This window comes from Hetaerina americana, unplaced genomic scaffold, assembly GCF_022747635.1.
Source record: "Hetaerina americana unplaced genomic scaffold, ioHetAmer1.1.p SCAF_28, whole genome shotgun sequence".
Lineage (NCBI taxonomy): Eukaryota > Metazoa > Arthropoda > Insecta > Odonata > Calopterygidae > Hetaerina > Hetaerina americana.
In genome coordinates, this window is record NW_027286852.1 from 2,302,307 (window position 1) to 2,325,189 (window position 22,883).

At 40.6% G+C, this 22,883-nt stretch overlaps 1 protein-coding gene across 1 annotated transcript in view; it reads right to left on the reverse strand.

The window, feature by feature from the left end:
* Positions 1–335: 335 nt before the first annotated feature.
* Positions 336–22,883, reverse strand: part of LOC139689848 (headcase protein-like) — a 140,229-nt gene continuing 117,681 nt past the window's right edge. The window contains exons 3-6 of the mRNA XM_071586942.1: positions 13,366–13,554; positions 9,058–9,240; positions 5,569–5,796; positions 336–2,600 (exon numbers count right to left, since the gene is read on the reverse strand). Coding sequence (XP_071443043.1) covers positions 5,623–5,796; positions 9,058–9,240; positions 13,366–13,554 — 546 coding nt within the window. The 3' untranslated portion in view covers positions 336–2,600; positions 5,569–5,622. The remainder of the gene's footprint in view (positions 2,601–5,568; positions 5,797–9,057; positions 9,241–13,365; positions 13,555–22,883) is intronic.

Sequence of the window (22,883 nt, forward strand, 5' to 3'; positions counted from 1 at the left end):
GGACGCCGTCAAAGAGGCCGTGACGACGTGTCTTCGCGGAGCGTTCCAGGAATGGGAACGCCGCTGGAACAAGTGTATCAACTCACAAGGGTCCTATTTTGAGGAATATTAGCTTAAGATATGTAAAAGTGTAATAAATTTTTTTTCCTGAGCTCAGTACACTTATTTTCCGGATGAACCCTGTACTTAAAATGATTGTTTACAAATCTTAAGTGAGCAATGCAGCCATTCAAACAGTGAGTGCCCAAAGTTGACTTTGTATGAATTGATAAGTAAGACAGGAAATTGGAGAAAAATAAAAACAAAGAAGTACTTAATTTAATTATTTTAATGATTTTATTCTACCAGTTTCATACAAACACAATACTCAAACATACACCTGTGTTTTAATGATGATTTACCTGGTGAAAGATGTTGACAAACTTGGGTCCAACAAGAAAAACTAAATTACAAAACGCTAGACAAACCTAGTACGTATTTGGAAACTAAATCTGATGTCTGACAAATTAAAACATCAATATAACATAGTCACAAACTCCAGATGATAGTAATAAAAGACATTTGCAAAATTGTAGCTAATTTAAATCACGTCATGTTTAAGAGATTAAATGAACGTAAGAGATCAACTCCTGTGACACAGGTGACACAGAAGACTGCCAATTAAGTACTACTCAATGTAGGAAGTAATTGTGGCAGAGATATCAGTAAAACCTAAATGCCTACAAATTAGTTTACAGCTGTCAACAAATGTAAATAAACTTCTTTCATTCTAATCCTTATCACAGGGAGAAATTTAATAAAATTGTTAACTATCAACACAAATATCACACCCAGTCTTTTTTGCAAGCAATTTCCATTGATTCAATTCCATTCAAAAAACATTTGCCTATTAAAAATAAACTCATTTACCATTAGGGAATGGATCAGTTCAAAGATGAAAACTTGACCAATTATCAACTATAAGTCTTCAAAGCAAAAATCAGCATTATTTTCATCTACAAAAATATGTATTATTAATGACAGAATACTTATATCTAGTAACCTTTTCGAATCCCAACCTGACCTTACAATTCCTCATTACAGGGCAACAATGAAAAACTTCACATTATAGACTTTGTCATTTAAAAAATCCATAGAAATAATAAAATAAGAAATCTGCAAATGCACCTCAGCAAATTTCCCCAGAACAAGCTTTGCTCTGGTCCAGTGGAACGCAAATTACAAATGACCACGATCGGAGCATCTAAAGACAAACATTTCCTTACAGGAGGCAACATGGGAATAAGATACATCCATAATTGCCTTCATTTGGCACACAAAATAATTACTTCCTCTCCATATTCTTCTAGTTCGGCAAAATATTACCAGCAATGAAAAAGATTAATCGCAGATATGAAATCATCACTTGAATTTATTTTAAACTACTCACTGTTTAAGGACCAAGTTGATTATGTTCTGTCTTCTAATCCCCCTCCGGAAATAAACACATCATGAATGCATTTATTCAATATTATTTCCAATTATTTTTATTACCTAATAGTTACTTGGGTAATGGGGGAATAACACATTTTGAGTAAGGTGATATCCTAGTATAATGGTACGAAAGTTTCTATTTTGTAAGAACATTTGATAGTTTTTCAAGTCTGGCATATTTAAAGGAATCATTTTATCAACTACAATTATAAATGCTATAATTATTTCCTTTGCACTATTTTTATTTGCTACCACAGTTTCAAAAAAGTGATGTTTTATGTGTAGTAAATTTTTGTGCAAATAATGGTTATTCAAAATCATTCAATCAACATTTTTCCCAATCATCTTAATTCATTCTCAGTAGACACGTACACAGTTTGGAAAAAATCATATCAAATGCTTGTGGACACTTCATGAATAAAAAAATTACCATTAAAAAGGTTCTTCATTATCAAAACAGACACATTAGTACTCAAAAACTGTTCAGTGAAAAAAATTTAGGCTACTTATATATTTATATATAATATATGTGACTTGTTTTTTTGACTATAAAATTTATTTCCTCTTCTACTAGCTTAATCATAGGAGCACCAACTATTTTTTTTACCACAAAGAACCCAGTCGAATATTTAAGCTGGCAATTACGACCCAACACAACAAGGAAATATATTGTTTCTTCTTAAACATACTTTTTTTTCGCATCTCAACAGTCACATTTTTTAAGGCTTCAATTACCAGGTACTAGCATGGGTAACATCGACTACTTTACTAATTGAAAGGAAACTGTGAAATCTGCAAGAACAAAAAGTCAAAAATATCAAGCACACCCATTAGTGCTAGACTCAAGGAAAAGGATAACGGTAATACAAATATACATTCTTCCTCAGATGCCACCGTGAGTGATCTCGGGGTAGTGACGAAAGAAACAGTGAAGGGCAGGACTTCCTCCAGCCATTCCGTGGCCGACGGATGGAATCTTTAGGCCTAAGGAGTTGAAATTCAGGAGGGACAGTGTAGACTACAGCACGAATAGCTCGGCCAATGGCAGCTTGGAAAATGGTCTGCTAGATTTGTACAATGTACAGAGGCCACACCAATGTAAATGAGAGATGAATCATTTAATTGACCTGAAAGAGAAAATGAGAATGCTGGATTAAACTTTTCTTAATGATTAGAGTAGTTTGAAAAGTAAGTAAAATCAAGGAAATAGAACCACTTGTGCAAATCTAAGTTGTTTTCCAGTTAGTAGCATCTCAAGTGAAGGAACACACCATGTTTCAGCCAAATCTATCCATTACACAGTGCTTAGCATTGATTTGAAAGGAGTAAGTTGAGCGATTGCCAACAAATATTAGAGAGAGAATTTTTTGCATTGATTAACATTTTTTACCGGAAGAAAATCACCTCAGGAGACTTGAGCGAAACATGATGGACATTAAGGCATAATTTGCGCCTTTGAATAGAATGGTTGATAAGTGGCTACAATATTTCTGTAGTGGCCATACATACGGGTACAAGTGATGCTGAACGTTCTATCCAAGTCCCTAGCATTCCTGAAATCATTGATAAAACCCATAAATTGATAAATATAAATAAATATGGCAACTAATTAAGAACGAATGATGGTGCATGAGATTATTAATTCCCTGGGCATCTTCACTGAATGGGTATGCAAATACTTTGCATCATCATTTGCAATCTGCTGAATGATTGCCACAATTGCTGTTGACCAGGAACATAACTGTGTGACATGTTTCACAGTCGATTGGCAACTGCTTTAGCAAAATACGACTTCAGGTGCTGTTTTATCATAGTTGAATAGACCACTACATACCCTAAAACAAAGGAACAGATCAAGCATTGGCTGTAGGCAGGATGAGTGAACCAAAGAAGGTGAAGATCTTTCCTTCAGCTGGGAAGGTTATGGTCGCTGTTTTTTGGGATCTATAATGAAATCTTAATCGACTGCTTCCATTGGCTCAACTATTAAAGGTGCATAAAATAAACCATTATTAGAATTCTTTAAGATTGAGCAGCAAGAAAAACGTTCATGGTTGACCCAAATAAATGATTGGCCTCTTCCCATCGCCACTGTCAATGCACCGACTCATTCCCAATTCCCCTCCCCCATTCTCCAGATTTGGCTCCTTCAGACTACTCACTGCCTCTTCTCCAGTATGAGGAAAAGATTTGCAGGAAGGAGATCCTATTCAAACGAGGAGGGGATTGCGGAAAAAAATGCACGGCAGTAACTGAAGGAGTTTATTCTGCCGGTGAAAATCAGCCACTGGGCACTACGTATTACAACTTTAAATGAGTGCCATTTTTCTGGAACCAAGGTTTCATTTATTTAAATGAAAACTTAGACAATTGGTTATCTTAACAATGGAAATAGATAAAATGAATGAGATAAAACCGTTGAGAATGCATTACCATGGTTTTGTATGATGTTACCAATGAATTAATATTGACAGTTTTTGGAGAAAACTGAAATATATTTCATTTAAATGGAATCATTTCATATTTAAAGGGTAATTATCCAAAATGGAACCCAATACACACTTTCAAGAATCTGTTGCATCATTTAAGATCATTGGGAGTCATCAGCGATCAACAGTGCATAAGATTAGAGGGGTAAAATGTCCTACGTGATTATATGCATCACAACCCCAAAAATTCATATTTTGCCCCTCATACCGACCAAAGAGCCCCATATCATTCAGATTAGTGAGGGTATGATGAAAAATAAAATATGAAATGCGTTGTACCGTATAATAAAATCTGTGGAAAAGTACAACGAGTCTTTCTTTTTAGTATGGATAAAAATAAAATAGTTTATCCCACAACATTAAGTACTTTTCATTTCACCACCCTCATACGCACAAAATGTCTCACATTACTGTTTTGACAAGCATACAAGGTCTGCCCCAAAAGTAGCATGAGTTATTTTTTCCCGGATAGACGGACGAATGGGCGGCAGTTTCTCTGGCTGGGTTCGAGGGAGGGGAGTCTAAGGAAAGACTGGAGGCCGGTGGTGGTTGGCTCCCAGCCTTTGTGGAGTGTGAATTGTTTGTTTGCAAAACCTCTGTAACTTGACCTCTTTACATTTCGTCATAAACCGGTTATTGTAACAGCGCTAAGCATTCAAATTTTGCGTGAAACTGGGCAAAACCAGGAAAGGGACTCATGGCATACTCGAGGTAGCTTATGGTGATAACACCGTTGATGGCTCGGATTTTGCTGAGTGGCGCAGGTTGTTTCAGGAGGTAAGACAAGATGCTTAAGACACTGAACATTCAGGATGCCCTTTGACCTCAAATTGAATCGACTTGTGACCCAAAACATGGGCATGGGAAAGGTGTGTTGGGGGAGTTTGGTGCCACGAGTGCTCTCGGATGAAGAAAAGAAAACTCGCACGCGGATTTGCCAAGAGCATCTCGACCATGCCTCGGCCACCCTACATCCCTGACGTTGCCCCACCACACTTCTTCCACATCCTCCGCCTTAAATCCGCGCTGAAAGGACGTCGCAAAGGCTCGGCGGAAGCATTACAACAGGCCGTGGCGAGGGAGCTTGGCAGCATTCCAGGCACTGCCCTCCAGAAGGCATACGAGGCGTGGAAAACCCACTGGCCGCAGTGTGTGGACACACAAGGGTGCTACTTCCATGACTGTTATTGAGTGAATGCATCAATTATGGCAATAAATTTTTTAAAATTGATTCAGCCATACTACTTTTGGAACAGACCTTGTACAACTGCTGACCGAACAATATTCTTATTCAGTTACAAATATGTATATTGGAATGATTGCCTTTGATGTAATACATTGGAATGACATTTATCAAGTAGTAATGTTCAAAGTAAAAGAGACCATATCAATGAATCCCACACAGAGAATGACTCCCAGATTCACTCTATTCACCCATCCTTAGTAAAGACAAGTAATACAAACACATTTTGCAGAGTCTCAGCCCTTGGGTTAATAACGTCATGCAGGGAGTGCCACAAATGATGATTCATGAATTACAGTTTATGCACCAATATGCAGATGGGAAAGCACATGATTGGCGGGCGGGCGATAGAAGGGCGCTCACCACCATTCCCAAACAGGATCGGGAGAGGATGATGAGACGGAGCGATGCGGAGTACTACGGCCAACCCAGGGTCTCCTCACCCCCACGCCGAACAAAGCACGACGAGAGCGGTTTGACAAAGTGAGTGCCGGGCATTCCGCAATGGGGGCAAATCACTTCATGGCTGTAGTCGGAGAAGAAGGTGAGGCGCTGGTGGGGGTGCAGGACTGCCTTCTCGCACCCATTGCACTGCCCAACAAAAGGACAATTCATTTAAACGTAAACACATGTGAACACAGGTCTCGAAACATGCAATTAGAAAGCACCTCCATTGCATTCCATACTGAGATACTTTGGCTAAGTTAGATTATCGTAGAAAGACAGTCATTTAAACTCATGAACTAATGTTAAAAAACTGTTTACTGAAATGATATCATCTATCCACAAACATTAAAACCATAGTCTCACCTGACAGCACGCATACACCAGTGCACAGGGAATTCAGGGAAGGTGGAACTACCATGGTAGACATGACCTTCTATGATTTTCACCAAATGTATTTCAAGCTAAACACACTCACCAGTCAACTTCCACTCATTTACATTTGCAACACTGGGTGTGGCTTGGAGACTTTAGGGTAAGCCGGCCCCAAAGCGACAAGAGAAACTCCTTGGTATGATTGCAGAGGATACGCTGCCACCTGTCATTTGGCATCCCATGCGTTTGAGCAGAAGTTGTCTTTCGAGTGTGTGTTTGTGTGTGCATGCCTTGGAATTTGCCAAACAGATAATTGCCCCAATGATTATTACTGTGGACGAGTTCAGTAGATAGATTGACAATACTAGTGGAATGAGAGTATAAGCCAGAAGTTTCATGAGGTTAAAGTGAGAAGTTCTCGGCCTGACAATGAAAGATTGCGATTTTCAGTTAGAAAATGATTTTATTTTTCTACATAATCTCCCTTGACTTCAACACACTTGTTCCAGCATTTCTCCTACATCGTATTCCTTCCTGGAAGTGAGAGTCTGGAAGGCTGTGGAAATATCCATCGGGGAAGGTGGAACTACCATGAAAGACATGAAGACCAAGGTTGGCCAAATGAATTTCAAGTCAAACAAACTCACCAGTCAACTTTTAGTGTGTGGGTGTGGTTTCAAGGCCCTCTCAACTTCTTCATTGGATGCAAACAGCTTCTCAGAAACAACTTTCTTCAAGTTTGGGAGCAGATGGAAGTCTGACGGTGCTCTATCAGGAGAATAGGGGGGATGGCTCAGCAAATCGTACCCCAAATCCGATAGTTTCCACATCTCCAACGCACCTTTCTGAGCAGGTGTGTAGTACCAGTGAAAGATGATTTTTTTCTTCTTCAAGCCAGGCCTCTTCTCGGGAACTTTGGCGTCCAGCTGGTCAAGAAGGTTGGAGGAATATCCGCCTGCGATTGCTCTGCCTTTTTCAAGGCAATCAATAAACAAGATCCCTTTTGCATCTCAAAACACGCTGGCCATGACCTTTCTGCCAGATTCAATCAACTTGGCTTTCTTTGGTGCTGAACCACAGTCTTCCACCGACTGTTGACTAGTGTTTAGTTTCTGGCATGTAGTGGTAGTGCACTCATGTCTCATCCATGGTAACAAATCACTGCAAAAAATCAGTCAGTTCCCTCTTGAATCGGTCCAAACATTGCTGCATTAATCATTTGTGCATTTACTTTTGATTGGCATTCAGCAAATGTGTCACCCACCTTGAGCAGAGCTTTCGCATCCCTGATTCTATGCGCAAGATTTTTCACACCCATTTTTCCAACATCCCCACCGCCTCAGTTATCTCACTCACCTATTGTCCAACATGATATCATTTGCATTTTCAACGGTTTCCCGTGTGGTTTTGTTTTATGGCCATCTTTGGGGGATATTTGGTCATCTTCAAGGGATGGGTGACTACGTTTAAATTCAGCCGGCCACTTTTTAACAATTGACATTGAAGGAGCAGCGATCCCTTACACTTCCGTCAACTTCGGATGAATTTTCTTTGGGGTTAATCCATCCAAATAGAAGAATTTAACGACCGCACCAAATTCAAGTTTTTCAATTTTAACAAAAAACACAAAAGACGTCAACTGCAACAACATGCATAAACAAACCAATTGAGAGAACAAGTGGAAACTTGTCTTACGAACTAACAGCACATGCGCCCAGGCATGGATCATAACTTTTCCTGATTGACGCGTCATCTCTGTGTCAGGCTGAAAACTTTTCACCTCACTCTCCTACATGACTGTTCCAGCTTTGTTTCTTATGGTGGACCCCCTGATTAATTCATAATTTGCATGACACCAGGCAGAGAAATCCAGCAAGACTCTTAGGGACTTGTGAAACTCATTGCGGATTAAATGTTTTTGTTCGTGTTAATATTGTAAGCCTCATCTATGTCTGAATTTACAGTATATTTCACTGAATATTTAAACCAACATCCAAGTCCTTCAGTAAAGGTATCAACAATATCACAGCTTCCCAAAATTCACCACGGGAGAGCGGGTCAAAAATATCTTATGTGGTCTGCTTCATATCACTTGTGGTGTCCTTATTTTCAAAACTGACATGAAATAGCAATGAATGATTTATTACCAACTGACAAGGGCAGAACATGTTAATTCAAATTTAAGAGTCCTACGAGCACACAGAATTGTTGCCCAGTTGATCCATGCATGGTATTTTGGCCCTAATATCTTCTCTCCGTACCGGCCCTTCTGAAATCCCTCCTCAAACCTCAACTTGACATCTGGGGGAGTTGCTTTGTCTTTTCATTCTCCTGTAAATCCTCATGATTCCAATGATTAGAGCAATACCCTCTTGCTAGTCACGTACAGTGGCTGTTATGTTATTGGGAAAATATTCTTACAGGTACAATGGCTGTTATGTTATCGAGAAAATATTCTTACAGTTGCCAAGAGGAAAGGCATAATTCTCCACTTACCCAACAATCCTTAGGATTCTTGGACAAACATTTAGATGGCATATTTAATGCGATTCTCACAATGAAATGAAGTGTCTATGCATTCAACGATTTGTTGAAACAAAGAGATATATTATTTGTTTCATAAATTGATATCCAAAAGCATCAGTTATTTCAAGATTGGAGGAATACCAAAAATTTTAAAGGGAAATGTTTAAAATGGGATTTGCAGAAGTAATATTAGCCACAATCTTTATATCTATATATTTATATTTATTGTTCAACACAAAATTTCACCTTAATGATTGAGCTTATAATTAATTAAGCCCTTAAAATCTCAATTTTTTACACTCCCCTGGATGGAAATTGCCAGGAAAAATATTCAAAAGATGCAAAATGATCAAATGGCAAGTGCATATTTTCATCATTATCCTGAAGTTTACTCCTATTTACGCAAATATCCTTTTCCCAATTCTATGAACAGACAAAACAAAAACCCAGCCAGTAGACTGAATTCCAGCATGCAAGGGAAGCACGCAAGCATTCGCAATGGCATACCTTGAGCCGGTTGGCACAGCATGGAGTGGCCGCAAAGATGTCATACGAGTACATGGTTCCAAGGATGAGCGAGGACCCATCCCACGCCATGTTGCAATGCCTGCAGCGCAATGGAGGCCAGCTTCCCTCCAGGCAGCCCATGCACACCGCACTCAGGTACTGAGTAGAGCCCTCCACGCGCACCTGCCAACAACACCCACAAGAGAAAGTGAGAAGGGGAAAACGGAGATGCCTTTAGTGGCAGTGCATACGAGGGGCCATGATTAGGGGCCGCTCACGGCAGCAGGAGGGGGGGAACAGGAACACCCTTGTTCTTTTTGATACAAGGCTTGATCACTGCATGAATTAAGAGGACCACATTTGCTGTCGTATAGGACACCTCAGCCTATAAGACCCTGTTTATGAATGTTTCATACAAAATGACTGCATTTTTCTGGGTAGCCACGTGCCACTCTTAAATTGCCAATCAAAACCCAGAAATTCACCTCAGGAGTTGAATGAAGAAACACTTGAAGCCTCTTCTTCTGAAAAAACTGAGTCTCCATGCAACAAACTGTTCTCGCCGCCATCAAGTGCGTTAATAATTCCACATTTCGTAAATAATTTCCTAACTCTCACATTTCGCAGCATCCCATGAAGTTTTGACCCATTCACTGTTCTATGAAATGCTGGGCTTTGTTCTCCTTCCCGAAGATGTTCACTTCAAAATCTGTAGACTGCATCCGACTGTTCCATTTCTCCATTATTAATACTTTAAATGGGTTGTTCATGCAAAAATCTTAAGGTAGAGGAAGCTGCCTAATTAGGCCACTTGGAATTGTAGCTATTTTAGCTTTCAGTCGGTTCATTTTATTTTTCACAACTTCTGTTTTGTGACACTGGTGTCATTGTGTATGTGTCACTGGTGTAGCAAGGAGGGTTTCAGGATTCCTGGGACCACACATTCTCTCCCCACAACTTAATCCCCTTTTTATCCACCCAGCCCTTAGGCTGAACGCACACTAATATAGCTGTGGGCAGTTTTTCTCAGGGCAATGTTTTCCTTTTGAAAATCAAAAGAGGCGGCAATTAGCACAGCAAGACAGCATGGCCATGTAATGTGTGTTCTCATGTTAAGAAGTTTTAAAAATTACACTTCTGGCACCTTTAGAATCTATGTTTTGTTTGAGGGGACTTATAACATCAGTGGGACTTCATCCATCTTTCCTATTTTTGAAAGTTCAATATTGGCTCTTTTTAATGACAAATTTGTGCAGTGCAATATACTTGTCTCCATATTCTGTCGGCATCTTTGGTGCTTTTTGGTTTTTGCCCTCATCCATAGTTCATATCTTTTCATGAATATAGAACAACATGGTGTCAATCCTGTTAAATATGCTATGCCTCCGTTAGTAGCAATCACTCTTCCTTGTTCAATTGTTGTTTGTGGGGAAACTGAAAATCCAGATCTTATGCGGTCTAGCATGCTAGTTTTTCATTCTTCTTCTGGTTCAGGCCATTTTGCAATTCCATTTCGCAGATTGTGCCCACTTTGCACAGCTTTTTGTGGTTCCTCTTCCTTTTTTTTGCCAAGTTCTCATCATTTTTTCAGTTGGCACTGATTCTATATCCCTCCCTCTCCACTGCTACTTCCACATTCAATGACATATATAATCACGCGCAGCTTGAATTCAACACCATTTCATTGTTTCTGAGCCATGTTCTGCTACAACGTCTTAACATAATAACAACTTTGATGATTTGAAGAAAAATACTTCACTTAAAAATTGCATTATGCACTCTGATATTTCAATGCATCACACATTCCAACATCCCACCCATCACCCACCCTGGAACACCCAGCACAAAGCAGAGAGTAATTTATCTCCATTTAAACAATGCTCTATTCCACTGAGCACGTCCTAATTCACAAGGTTCTAAAACTGCTCTATAAACATAGGCACAGAAATAGAGGCCTACAATAATTAACAGCCCAAAAATTGATAATTTTAACTGAATAACATACATACATCACCAAACTATTTCAGCATGTATTTATCCTCTTGAGATGTGAGCTGGTTTCGCCACTGTTGCTAAACCAGCCTTGGACAATAAAAGGTTGAATGCAGGCAAGGAAGCAAAGAAGCAATGTCATACTTGAAGACACAGGAGAAGTCAATATGCGAGTCATTTAAGTGATCCATTGCGAAACATAGAAGTTCACTTCCTGGTAAAGAGCTACAGTTTGCAAGACCAATGAATCGTAGACAATTATGCAAATGGAATAGAAAATTAGGCTATGACCAGCTTTCATGCGTCACCTTTTGTTATGGCATGTAAGAACTCTTTCATTCTCCAAAAATCATTAACATTTATCAAAAAACTTATTAACATTAAATGTGCAAGTATATCCTGGAGGTATCCTGCTTAAGAATATAAATATTTCCTGTTTCTTCTTACCATGAGTTTAGCTATATTTAAAAATATTTTTAAGGATGAGGTGAGTTCTTAATACTTATTAACTGAGGCTCCTCAACCCCTTCGCTTCATCCACAGAAAGCAATGAAAACCCTAGCATGGTTTTAAACTATTGGTTAGCATCAGTTCTCTTTGTGTTTCAACATGGGGCAGTTAGAATAGTTCTCAGAATCACCACCAGATGTCAGTGCTAGTGCAACAAGTTTCCCACGTAGTTATACGTAATCCTTCATGAGTAAACACGTAACACATCAGTTCTCTGGAAAGAGATCTGTCGGGAGGACGCCTCTCTGTTGCTGTTCCCTTGCAGTGATTCGTGAAGATGGAAAAAAGTGAGAGTCAAGCAGTGATTGAATACTTGATTGAGAAAGGTATGAAGGCAAAGGGTATTCATGCCGACTTTCAGAACACTCAGACAAGGGACTCTGCTCCTACACATTCAACTGTTGCCAAGCGGACAAACGAGTTTCAAGTTTGGTCGGGACAGCTTAGATGATGACCTGCGCGGTGGCTGGCCAAAATGTACCACTCCCCCACGAATTATTGCTAAAGTGCAAAAAATAGTCATGGAGGATTGCCGACTGAAAGTACGAGCAACTGCTGAAGTTGCAGGAACGTCATCTGAACAGGCATACCACATTTCAACCATGGAATTGGGTATGAGAAATTTATCCATGAGATGGGTGTCAAGACTCTAGATGCAGGATCAGAAACTTATCAGAATTGAAATTTTCAATCGATGTTTGATCCGTTTTAAGAGCAACCAATAAGGTTTTCTGCATCAGTTTTGCGACCACTGATGAAACTTGGGTCCAGTGCTACACCCCAGAGACAAAACAGCACTCAAAGCAGTGGGAACATGAAGATTCATCATCACCAAAGAAGGCAAAGGTGTAATGGTCGGCTGGAAAGGTGATGGATTCAGTTTTCTGGGATGCAAAAGGGATTCTGATGATAGATTATCTTTCCACATTCAAACAATTACTGGACAATACTTGGTAACCTCCTGGACCAACTACAGCAAAAGATGCACTAAGGAAGGCCAGGTTTGGCAAGGAAAAAAGTCTTCTTTCATCAAGACAATGCACACCAACACACAAGCATCATTGCCATGGCAAAATTACGTGAACCAAGATTAATAACTGATGCCACGCCCAACTCATTCGCCTGATTTGGCTCCATCAGATTTCCATCTCTTCCCCAAGCTCAAAATTTTCTAGGATGGATGGAGATTCTCTTCAAACAAAGAACTAAAATCTTAAGTACATGGGTATTTTGCAGGCCTAAAGGACTCTCATTTTTGAGATAGGATCAAGACATTGGAACATTGCTGGACCAAGGGCATTAGTGTAGAAGGAGACTACTTTGAAAAATAAAAATAGTTTACCTGAGGTAAGTCATTAATTTCTATTCCATTCCGAGAACTTTTCAAATTACCCTCATATATTTTGAGATTTTACAGCATGGGAAGAGCTGCAGTGTCCACTTGCCAATGTTTGCTTGTTTAGAGGAAGACAAAGCCATTTTAAAAATTCTTCCATTTTTCAATCATAGTTTAAACTTATTTGAACCAAAAATTAGAAGCCTTGTCTTACTGTCTGTAAATTGGTGAAAACTGCTTTTGATACTAAAACTGTAGCCTTTAGAATTCCATTTCTATTGGACACAGGATTTTTCTGATGGATTAATGCCAGAAGAAATCACCCTAGACCACAAACCCTCACCAATTGCCATCAGAGCAATCGTGTGTTTACTTTGGTTTTATTCTCTTAAAATTAGACCAAAATATTATTCCAACTAGGTTTTGTACGGCCCCGGTGGCTTCCTCGAGGAGGAATGGCATCAACAGACCTGCAAACAGGAAGGCCCGTGACGCCTCGGGCTGAGGAAGAAAGTGCCATCGAGCAGGGGGTAGCGGTCGAACACGGGCATGGGGGTGTGGCAGATGAGGCAGGTGACCTTTGACATGTGCTGGGCGGCCAGGGTGGACAGGATGAAGCAGCGAGTGTCATCATTCCCATGATTGCCCTCATCCTCCATCTGAAAAAGAGAAAGGGAACCCATCTCAAGCAAATGCTCATCATTTCAGCTGATTGCCAACAAAATATATCAACCTGCTAAGATTTTACAGATTGTACTCCCTAATTATATAAATACCCAAAAAAGAATACATTTGCACTTTGAAAAATGGAAAGTAACCATATATTTTCCCACATTTCTGCACAGAATTAAAAAATATACTGAAAATAGAAGTAAAATACAGTAACTTTTTAATAATTATTAAGTATTCTAATGGTTAAGGTACCAATTGGACAGACACAGCATAGAAAATTATACGGCAAAACATTTACTTCTCACTCTCTTGTACATGTACGAATGTCATTCAACAAGTAAACAGACAAATGCTCTCATTTTAAAATTACTCCAAGAATCTTTACCATTTTTTCAGGGGTGTTAGTTGGCAACCTTGAGATGACCTCTGATTAGCTGTTCAACTATTTTATGTCAACATAACCTCAAAATCTTCAGTCTATCATGCCAAGTCCAGTAAAAGATTACACCTTAAAAGAGTAGTGCTCTGTCATTGGCTCTTTTTGTCGCAAAAGGTTTAAAACCAAGTGACATGCTTTCTAGAATGTTAATACAATATGCAAAAGTTGCATGCACCATGTGAATATTCACAAGTGGGTTGATCAGTTTAAAATTGCCCCCAGGCAAATGTGGGTGAGGAACCCTGATATGGATGCCCAGTCGATAACTCTGGTCCCTTGTTGGAATCGAGGATTGACGGACTTATATTCACGACAACCGATGAACCACTGGTGAAATGATGGCTAAGGAAGTTAAAGCAAACAATGGAACTGCTCACAATACCATTTATACCCATGTTAAGTAACAAAAAACATGTGCGAGACGGGTTCCCAGGCAGCTTACCGATGCTCATAAACGATTCCAAACATTCCATCAGTCAAGACTTAAAGCAGCAAAGGTTGATTGAATGAGACACTTTTTTTAAAAATGGTATTGACTTACGATGAAGTCTGGATCCATCACTCTGATCCTGACACCAAATGACAGAGTATGGAGTGGAAATACACCAGCTCTCCCTTTTGCAAGATATTTCAAGGTTCAAACCTCCGCAGGTAAAGTGATGCTGATCATCTTTTGGGATTCACAGGGTCCAGTCCACTGCAATTTCCACGAAGATTGGTAGCCAGCACTACTCTAAGATGCTCAAACTTAATTCAGCTATTGAGAACAAACGCCATGGGTTCTTAGCAAAATGAGTCATTTTTCAGCATGACAACACCCGTCCTCATATGCCCAGCTGACTCGTCATATGATAAATCAAATTAGTTGTGTGTTCAATGGTAAACATTATAGACAATTAGAATGTCTGGCCATGGGCTCACCCCTCTCTCCCATCCTAGCGGACATTTATATGGACAATTGGGAAAGACAATTATTTGCTTTAAAGCATTCCCTTCAAAAAAATGTGTTGTCTTGGTTCCGATTGATTGATGACATCTTCTGTGATTGGACTGGATCCACAGGACAAATTTTTGACTTTGTTAAATTCTTTAGATGCATGTATTAAATTCACAAGTGAGTTGGAATCAGACGGTGCCTTGAATTTCTTGGATTTGACTGGGAAAATAATTAATCAAAGGTTTGACCTTTCCATGTACAGAAAATTAGTGTTACTCCGACCAAATTATCCACTCCACATCCAAGCATAACCATTCACAAAAAGTGCAGCCTTTCGTGCCATTTTACACAGGGTATGCAATATTCCAATGTCACTACACAACAAACAAGAGGAACTCCATATTATAAAACAAATAGCAGTCAACAATGGGTACAGGGAAATAATGATTGACAGCATGTACAACAGAAAACAAGCAGATTGCCCAGAAAGTTACATACGACACATTTTCTTGGCCACTTCTTGTCCACAATTCACTCAGGATAACAACAAATACTCTCCAAAAACAAAATCAAGACAGTGTTATACAACACACACACTTTAAAAAACATAATTGGTTCATCCAAAGACAAAATTGACATAATGCAACAAAGCGGGGCTCATAAACTCAATTGAGCAGACTGCAACGCCACCTCGTATATTGGACGGACAGGGAGGACATTTGATATTAAGATCAAAGAACACCATTCATGCTTCACAAAGAAAGACAACAGATCCCAATTCACCAAACACCTCTTGGATAAAAATCACACCAGTAACTTCACAGCAGACATTCTTCACACTACAATAAAAGGATGAAGGTTGAATGCTTGGGAGGAGTTGGAAATTTGGCAATCCCTTCAGCAGTCTGACAGGTTTGAGGTGGTCAACGAAACATTATACCTCTCCCGTTCCCCCTCCCTCCTAACATTCTTAAAATACTCCAAAAATCATTCTGCGCCCACCCCACCCCCACCAAGGCAGTGATGCCCATCGACTGTCCCTTAATGAAGGTCAAATCATTGCAGACAAATACCCCCCCCCCACCTCATTGAATGAAGAACAAAATGTGTTCTTTTTCCGCTGTTGTTTCCAAGAATGGTGGAGGGATACATTGTGTTCTTCATTTAATGAACATGAACTTCCACAAAGTAGAGCCCGGAAACCATAGAATGCATACCCTCCCCCTGCCCTAGCCCACTAATAGGTTGCTGCACCTGCACCCTACTTACCCCCTCCCCCTCACTCCCCTCCTGGAGCCAGGTTGGAAAATGTGTCATGCAAGTCCCCTCATGCTGATCCACGGCATCCAAACCATGGTCATGAGAAGCATTGAATCTTTATGTGGATGTGCAAAGTTTCTTTTTCCACCCATCATGCCCGTGATAAGCCTCAAGAATTGGGTTTGGAAGTCTTACATCATCCGAAGTGGGTGCAATCCAGATCTCGGGCATCTGATTTTTACCTGTTGGCACCACTCAAGGATGCCTTACGTGGAAAATATTTGCCAACAACGAGGAAGTTATTGAAGTGGTGAAAAACTGGCTTTGGGGCCAACCGAAAGAATTCTCTGCCAAAGGAATTAGGAAGCTGAAAGATATAAGGGACAAGTGCACGTACGGGCGTTCGTTGGGGGCGATGATGAGCAAAATAGCCCACATTTCGTGAGAATCCAATGAACTGCCTTTGAGTTACAGACATTTGTCTCTTTACATATTGCATGGACCTTGTATATAAGTATGATAACATGTTCATACATACCTGTATCTTAAAGGAAAGTCTCAAGGATGTGAATAATGATTTAAACAAAGAAGCGAGGTAGCGCTAGCCAACAATAACCGAGAAACACATACAAATGACACGAACATTCCAAATTTCGGTGCTAAGACCACCTTCTTCTGGAAAATGGAAGGAACAGAGGTTCGGTAGCGTTTTCAGTGAGAAGTACGACAGCAATCGCGTAGGAGATCATTACCACTGGCGGTGTATGTATTCTGTCTATATCATACTATTTATTTTCTTATTTATCCATTTTTATAACAGATCTACAAAATGATTTGCATCTACCCTCCCTGTTATTAAATATTGTGGCATGTAAATACCTTCTTTCGTGCGATTAACTTTGTTCCAGTGCACGATCAAACTAATATTTGTGTAGAGGTGACATGATTGGGATTATTCATGCATTGCTGGTGACCTAACACCCCCCGCCACACGCCCTTGCGGCGGCAGCCAGGGTATTATGTAGATGTAGAAGAAAGGGAGATCTATGCTAACAGTTACAGATAAGGCAGGTAAGGTAATAGTTGACACAGGAAAGATCCAAGAGAGATGGAAGGAATATATAGAAGAACTGTACAGTAAAGAACCTAGACCAATAAAGTTAGACATAGAAAAGGAACATGACGTAGAGGAAGATAGCTTAGGTCCAGGTATACTAGACGATGAGATAGAAGGGGCATTTAGGGAGATGAAACTAAATAAGGCCATGGGGGTTGATAACATTCCCGCCGAACTATTAAAATGTAGATAGATAGATAGAGGTCTTTATTTGGGCGAAATTGAGACCAAATGGTCCCTTCTTCCATTTAACCCATCATCGTATACATATTATATTAGGCATTTAACTAATAGTTACATTCATATGTACACATAAATACATATAGACAGACATCAATTCACATATATATATATATATATATATATATATATATATATATATATATATATATATATATATATATATATACACACACATACACACACATACACATACATACACATACACACACATATATACCTATATTCATGCACATACCTACACATATACATACATATCCACACACACATACATATACACACACATACATATACACACCCACATACATATACACACATAAACATACGAGGGTCATCCGGAAAGTAGTACCCGTTCGTGAAATAAAGACACAAAAGTAAATATTAACAAACATAAAAAATTTTATTTGAAAGAGGATACTTTAAACTACTTCTCAACATAATCTCCAAGCAAATTAAGGCATTTGTCATAACGTGTGACAAGTTTCTGTATTCCTGCTGCATAGTCCTTCGCCGCCAGCTCATTGAGATACGCGAGGGACCCATCTTGCACAAATTTTTGCATAATGCAGATGGTGTTTAACAATTTCATGAACAATTGTTCGAGAAACATTGGGAAAATGCTCACAGATGTCATCAATTGTGACGCGCCGATCGTTCCTCACGAATTCGTCAACTGAGCTCACCAGTTGGTCTGTAATGACAGACGGTCTCCCCGAACGCTCATCGTCGTGTGTGTTCCCCCTCCCCATGTTGAAGTTGCGACACCACCGCCGAACAGACGACTCGTCCATTACATTGTCTCCATACACCTCCTTTAATTGGCGATGAATATCACATGGGCGAACGTTTCTTGCATTGAGGAATTTAATCACTGCCCTCACTTCACAACTGGCGGCGTTCTCAATTTTTTTAAACATTGTAAACAATCACAGAAACAACACAGGCAATGCTAGCGTCACGCAACTTGGCTCAGAGAAGGCAGACAAGCCACTGAAGCTATCTGGCCTCGTCCAGCGGCTACTCGCGTCGTCAGCACTTCATGCGGCACGAACGGGTACTACTTTCCGGATGACCCTCGTACATACATGCATTCATACACATTCATAAATACATACATAAGTATGCACAAATACACCCATACATACATACATATACATATATAAATTAAGAATACACCTACATATACTAAAATATATTAAAATGTATGAGGAAAATGTGGGAGGAAGAGGCTATATGGGCTGATTCGTAGTATCTATTAGGAAGGTATCTGGCTGGAAGACTTTGTGAGATCAGTTTTAGTTCCTATTCCGAAAAAGGTAAAGGCTACATCATGTGAGGACTACAGGACAATAAGTTTGATATCCCACGCAGCTAAAGTTGTTCTCAGGATCATAAACTAAAGGATAGAGAGTAGGGCAAATGATTACTTAGGGGATGATCAGTTTGGGTTTAGGAAGGGGAGAGGTACGCGTGATGCCATTGCAGTATAGAGATTATTAATCGAGAGGAATATAGAACACAACCAGGAGGTATTTGCCTGTTTCGTAGATTTCGAAAAAGCGTTTGATAGAGTGAATTGGGAAAAACTAATGAGTATATTGCAGAAAATAGGAATAGATTGGAGGGAAAGGAGGTTAATCCGCAACCTGTACATGTCTCAGACTGCTCAGGTGCGAGTGGGGAACAGGGAGACCGGATAGGCAGTGTTAGGAATAGGTTTAAGGAATGGTTGCCCATTATCACCGTTGCTGTTCAACCTGTATGCAGAGGAAATGATCAAAGAGGCGTGGGAAGAGCTGGAGGTAGGAATGAAAGTGGGCGGGGAATTCGTAAAATCAGTTAGGTTTGCTGATGACCAAGCTTTTCAGTTTGTCAGTCAGCCAAGGGGCTGCAAGTATTGCTGAGTGAATTGGAAATATAGTGCGACAGGTATGGGATGAGAATCAATATTAATAAAACAAAGGCTATGCGATTTTCCAGAAACAAAAAGGTTAAGCTAAACATTAAGATTGGAGGGCAAAAACTAGAGCAGGTAGAACAGTTTACGTATCTGGGAAGTGTTTTGGACCAACACGGTCAAAGTAGTAGGGACGTAAGGCGATGAATTGCGCTAGGCAAAGAGGCTTTCACAAGGAGGAAGTTGATGACGGGGACTTTGAGTAAGGATATTAAGAAAAGACTCGTAAAAACCTTGATATGGAGCGTAGCTATGTACGGCGCGGAAACGTGGTCATTGAAGCAGGGGGAAAAACATGGACTATAGGCTTTTGAAATGTGGGTTTGGAGAAGGATGGAGAAGGTGAAATGGACAGAGAAGAAAACAAATGAAGAAGTACTTGGCATGGTGGGCGAAGAGAGGGGTTCGTAGGGAGAAATCTTGTGGAGGCAGGAAAAGTGGATGAAGGGGGTGTTGACCGGCAATAGTGGGATGTTGAAGACTGTAATAGAGGGTAGGATGTTAGGCAAACGAGGAAAGGGAAGGAGCAGGATAGGGATGTTGGACGGGATGAAGGGAGGAAGAAAGTACTCAGAGATGAAAAGGGACCTGATGTAGAGTATGATACTGGATTTTGTATTTTTTTCGGAATCATAAAATATTTATTTAGCAGCTGTGTCCATCCAAAAACCTACCTTAACCGGCAGATTACCTAATAATAGTGATCTATTTGTATCTGCTTTCTGATCCTCCTCTTCCTCGTTATTACCACGTCTTCACTCAACACTCATTGCTACGTCACACCTTCCGCTTCGCGCTCATTAAAATTCACGTTTGAAGTATTTTCAGCCTTGATATCACGCATTCAAGCGCAGAAGCACGAAAGTGACTCATTTAATTCGACAAGAGTCACATTTGTCGTGAAAAATTGGGGCACTTTTCCATGTGACTCACCGCTGCCGTTCTAATTATCTAAACTTCATTTACCGTCACAAACATGACCACCTTTCCATTTATATACTTGTCCCTCCAATATCCCTCGTAAAATACCGCACTCTGTCAAACGTAAACGTAGAAGAGATGCGCGCGGCTATTTATAGAGTCCTCCCCTCCGTTTGACCTTGAAATCCTACGGCCGACACGAGGGAGTCCGGGAGAGTGGGGTGGGTCTCTTATTATGACGGACAAGCCGCCACAGTCACGCCAGCTACGCATTTTTTAATCCATTCCCTATGAATTCTTTTAAATATTATCGCTGGATCTGCCATCAATATTCTAATAAATCTCACGCTCTTGAGAATACCGACTCGGACGCGCAATCTGTTCTAATTCGTCCCGTCAAGTGATTCTAACGTTCCTCACCAAAAAATAAACAAATACATTTGTTTGTAAACAAGCATGTTGAAAGAGAGAGCAAGGGTCTTGTCTGGACGGCAGCGCCTCCGCGACCTGATGGAGAACTACTAAGAATAATGCCGAATTCGATTGAATTAGGTCTCTCTTTAGCCGTCAAATGTCTCTGCCGACTTTCCATAAGGTTTCCCAAGCATGGCCCGCGTTCGTGCTGGAAGTCGAGTGTGAATGCACTAACGCCGTTCGAGTCCAAGACATTCCCCTATTCCCGAGATTTGGAATCATCGTCTGCATTAGTGCAACGCCACTAATTGAATCTACATTGCAAATCACCGCTCCTACGATACCACCAAGATAAATTCTCCCGTACGGGGAGCTGCTAGTAGCCAGGAGAACAATAAAACTAAGGGAGGATAAAATAATAACCACCAGGCATAGAAAATATTGCTCACCTAGCGCCGTTGAGTTCGGGTACTACACGTGTATTTTCCATAATCGTTTGCGGGAATATGACGGAAAATCTGCCCGTCAAATCCTCTTGCATAGTATTTCACCGTACATGAACGATCTCTCCCCTTACGTTTTTTTTATTTTAGTATCCTGCACGCCACCGCCAGGGTACGTGGCAGGGGGCGAATACACACCAGACTAATTTTGACCCGAATATATTTACCCCTACCGCGGTCGGGTATCTTATTCTGATCCCTTATTGCTCGTGGAAAAAAGACAATCTATTCTACACATGATCTCTCCAATTTTATTGACATGATTTCTCCTACAGTAGTACAATGGGGATAATAATAATACATTTTCAACATGACTGCTAAAGAGCTCCTTCCATTTTATGCAAGTGATACATCTGTAATTTAACTTTCGCTCCATTGAGTGATTCCCAGCCTAGCTGCTCTAATATTTTGGATACGCAACTCAGTTTATCATGACAACGTTTTAAAACTCCTCTACATTGCACTCGATCCAATTCGGCAATCAATCCAACTCCGTGAGGGTCCCGTATACATAATAGCGGCATATTCTAAATTAGGCCTAACCAACGACAGATGACATTTCTCTTGGACATTTTAATCACATTTAACAAGCACTCTTCTAATTAATCCTAATTTTTTGTTAGCTTGCCCACATATTCCCCCTAGTATATGTGTCACCCGGGAGAGATCGTGAGTGAGATCTACCTTATCGCCATTTCTTTTTTTTAATCACCACTTGACGAAAATGAGACCCTTGCGACCGCAACCGTCAACGAATGAGCGTGGCTCGCGAGTCTCCATGCCAACGGCTCCGGTCGTTTATCGGCGAGCGTGCGCCATTTCTCTTTCCGAGGATGGACGCGGAGCTCCGTGAAGTCGAGGAGGGGGGGAGGTATTCTGGAAGGAGAGGGGGGCCACGGCAGTGTGATGCCCATGTCCAAGGACCGCTTGGCAGTCGAAGAGCGGCCGTCCCGAGGCGAAAGCCCTTCGATGTCATCATGTTTGTTCCAAAAACACACAACCCGGCGAGCGGACATTCCGAGATGATCGACGGACCGTGGGCAAGCAAACAGTTCGGGAGACGAAGAAGGCCTCTGGAGTGAGAGGGGGGGGCGTGACCCAAGAGGGGTTGGATCACGTCGAGAACGGGCGGCGATGAATGAGAGACAGCGACGAACTTTTGCTCGGTCGCACGGAGATGCCATCGGCGAATGCACAAATACCACGCAATACCACGCTCCTTGGAGATACTAGTCCCCGGACCGGGAGATATCCACCGTGGAAGGAGCAATGGAACATCGTGGAGCTGGAAAACAAACTATTGATCCTAACGACACCTTGCGAAATCTACAGACCAAATGAGCGTGGTCATTACGATGAAAGAAAGCATCGGAGTTGTGGAAATATTTGCATTTCCCAAAGCAACTCCACGTTCCATCAGGGACGAAGAAAACATTTCAATATGCTATAATATAATGAGTATTGACGTCCACCGGTGGCTCTGGTGAACCGCGAAGAAAGTTGGTGATGGTTTCATTAAAATCGGACA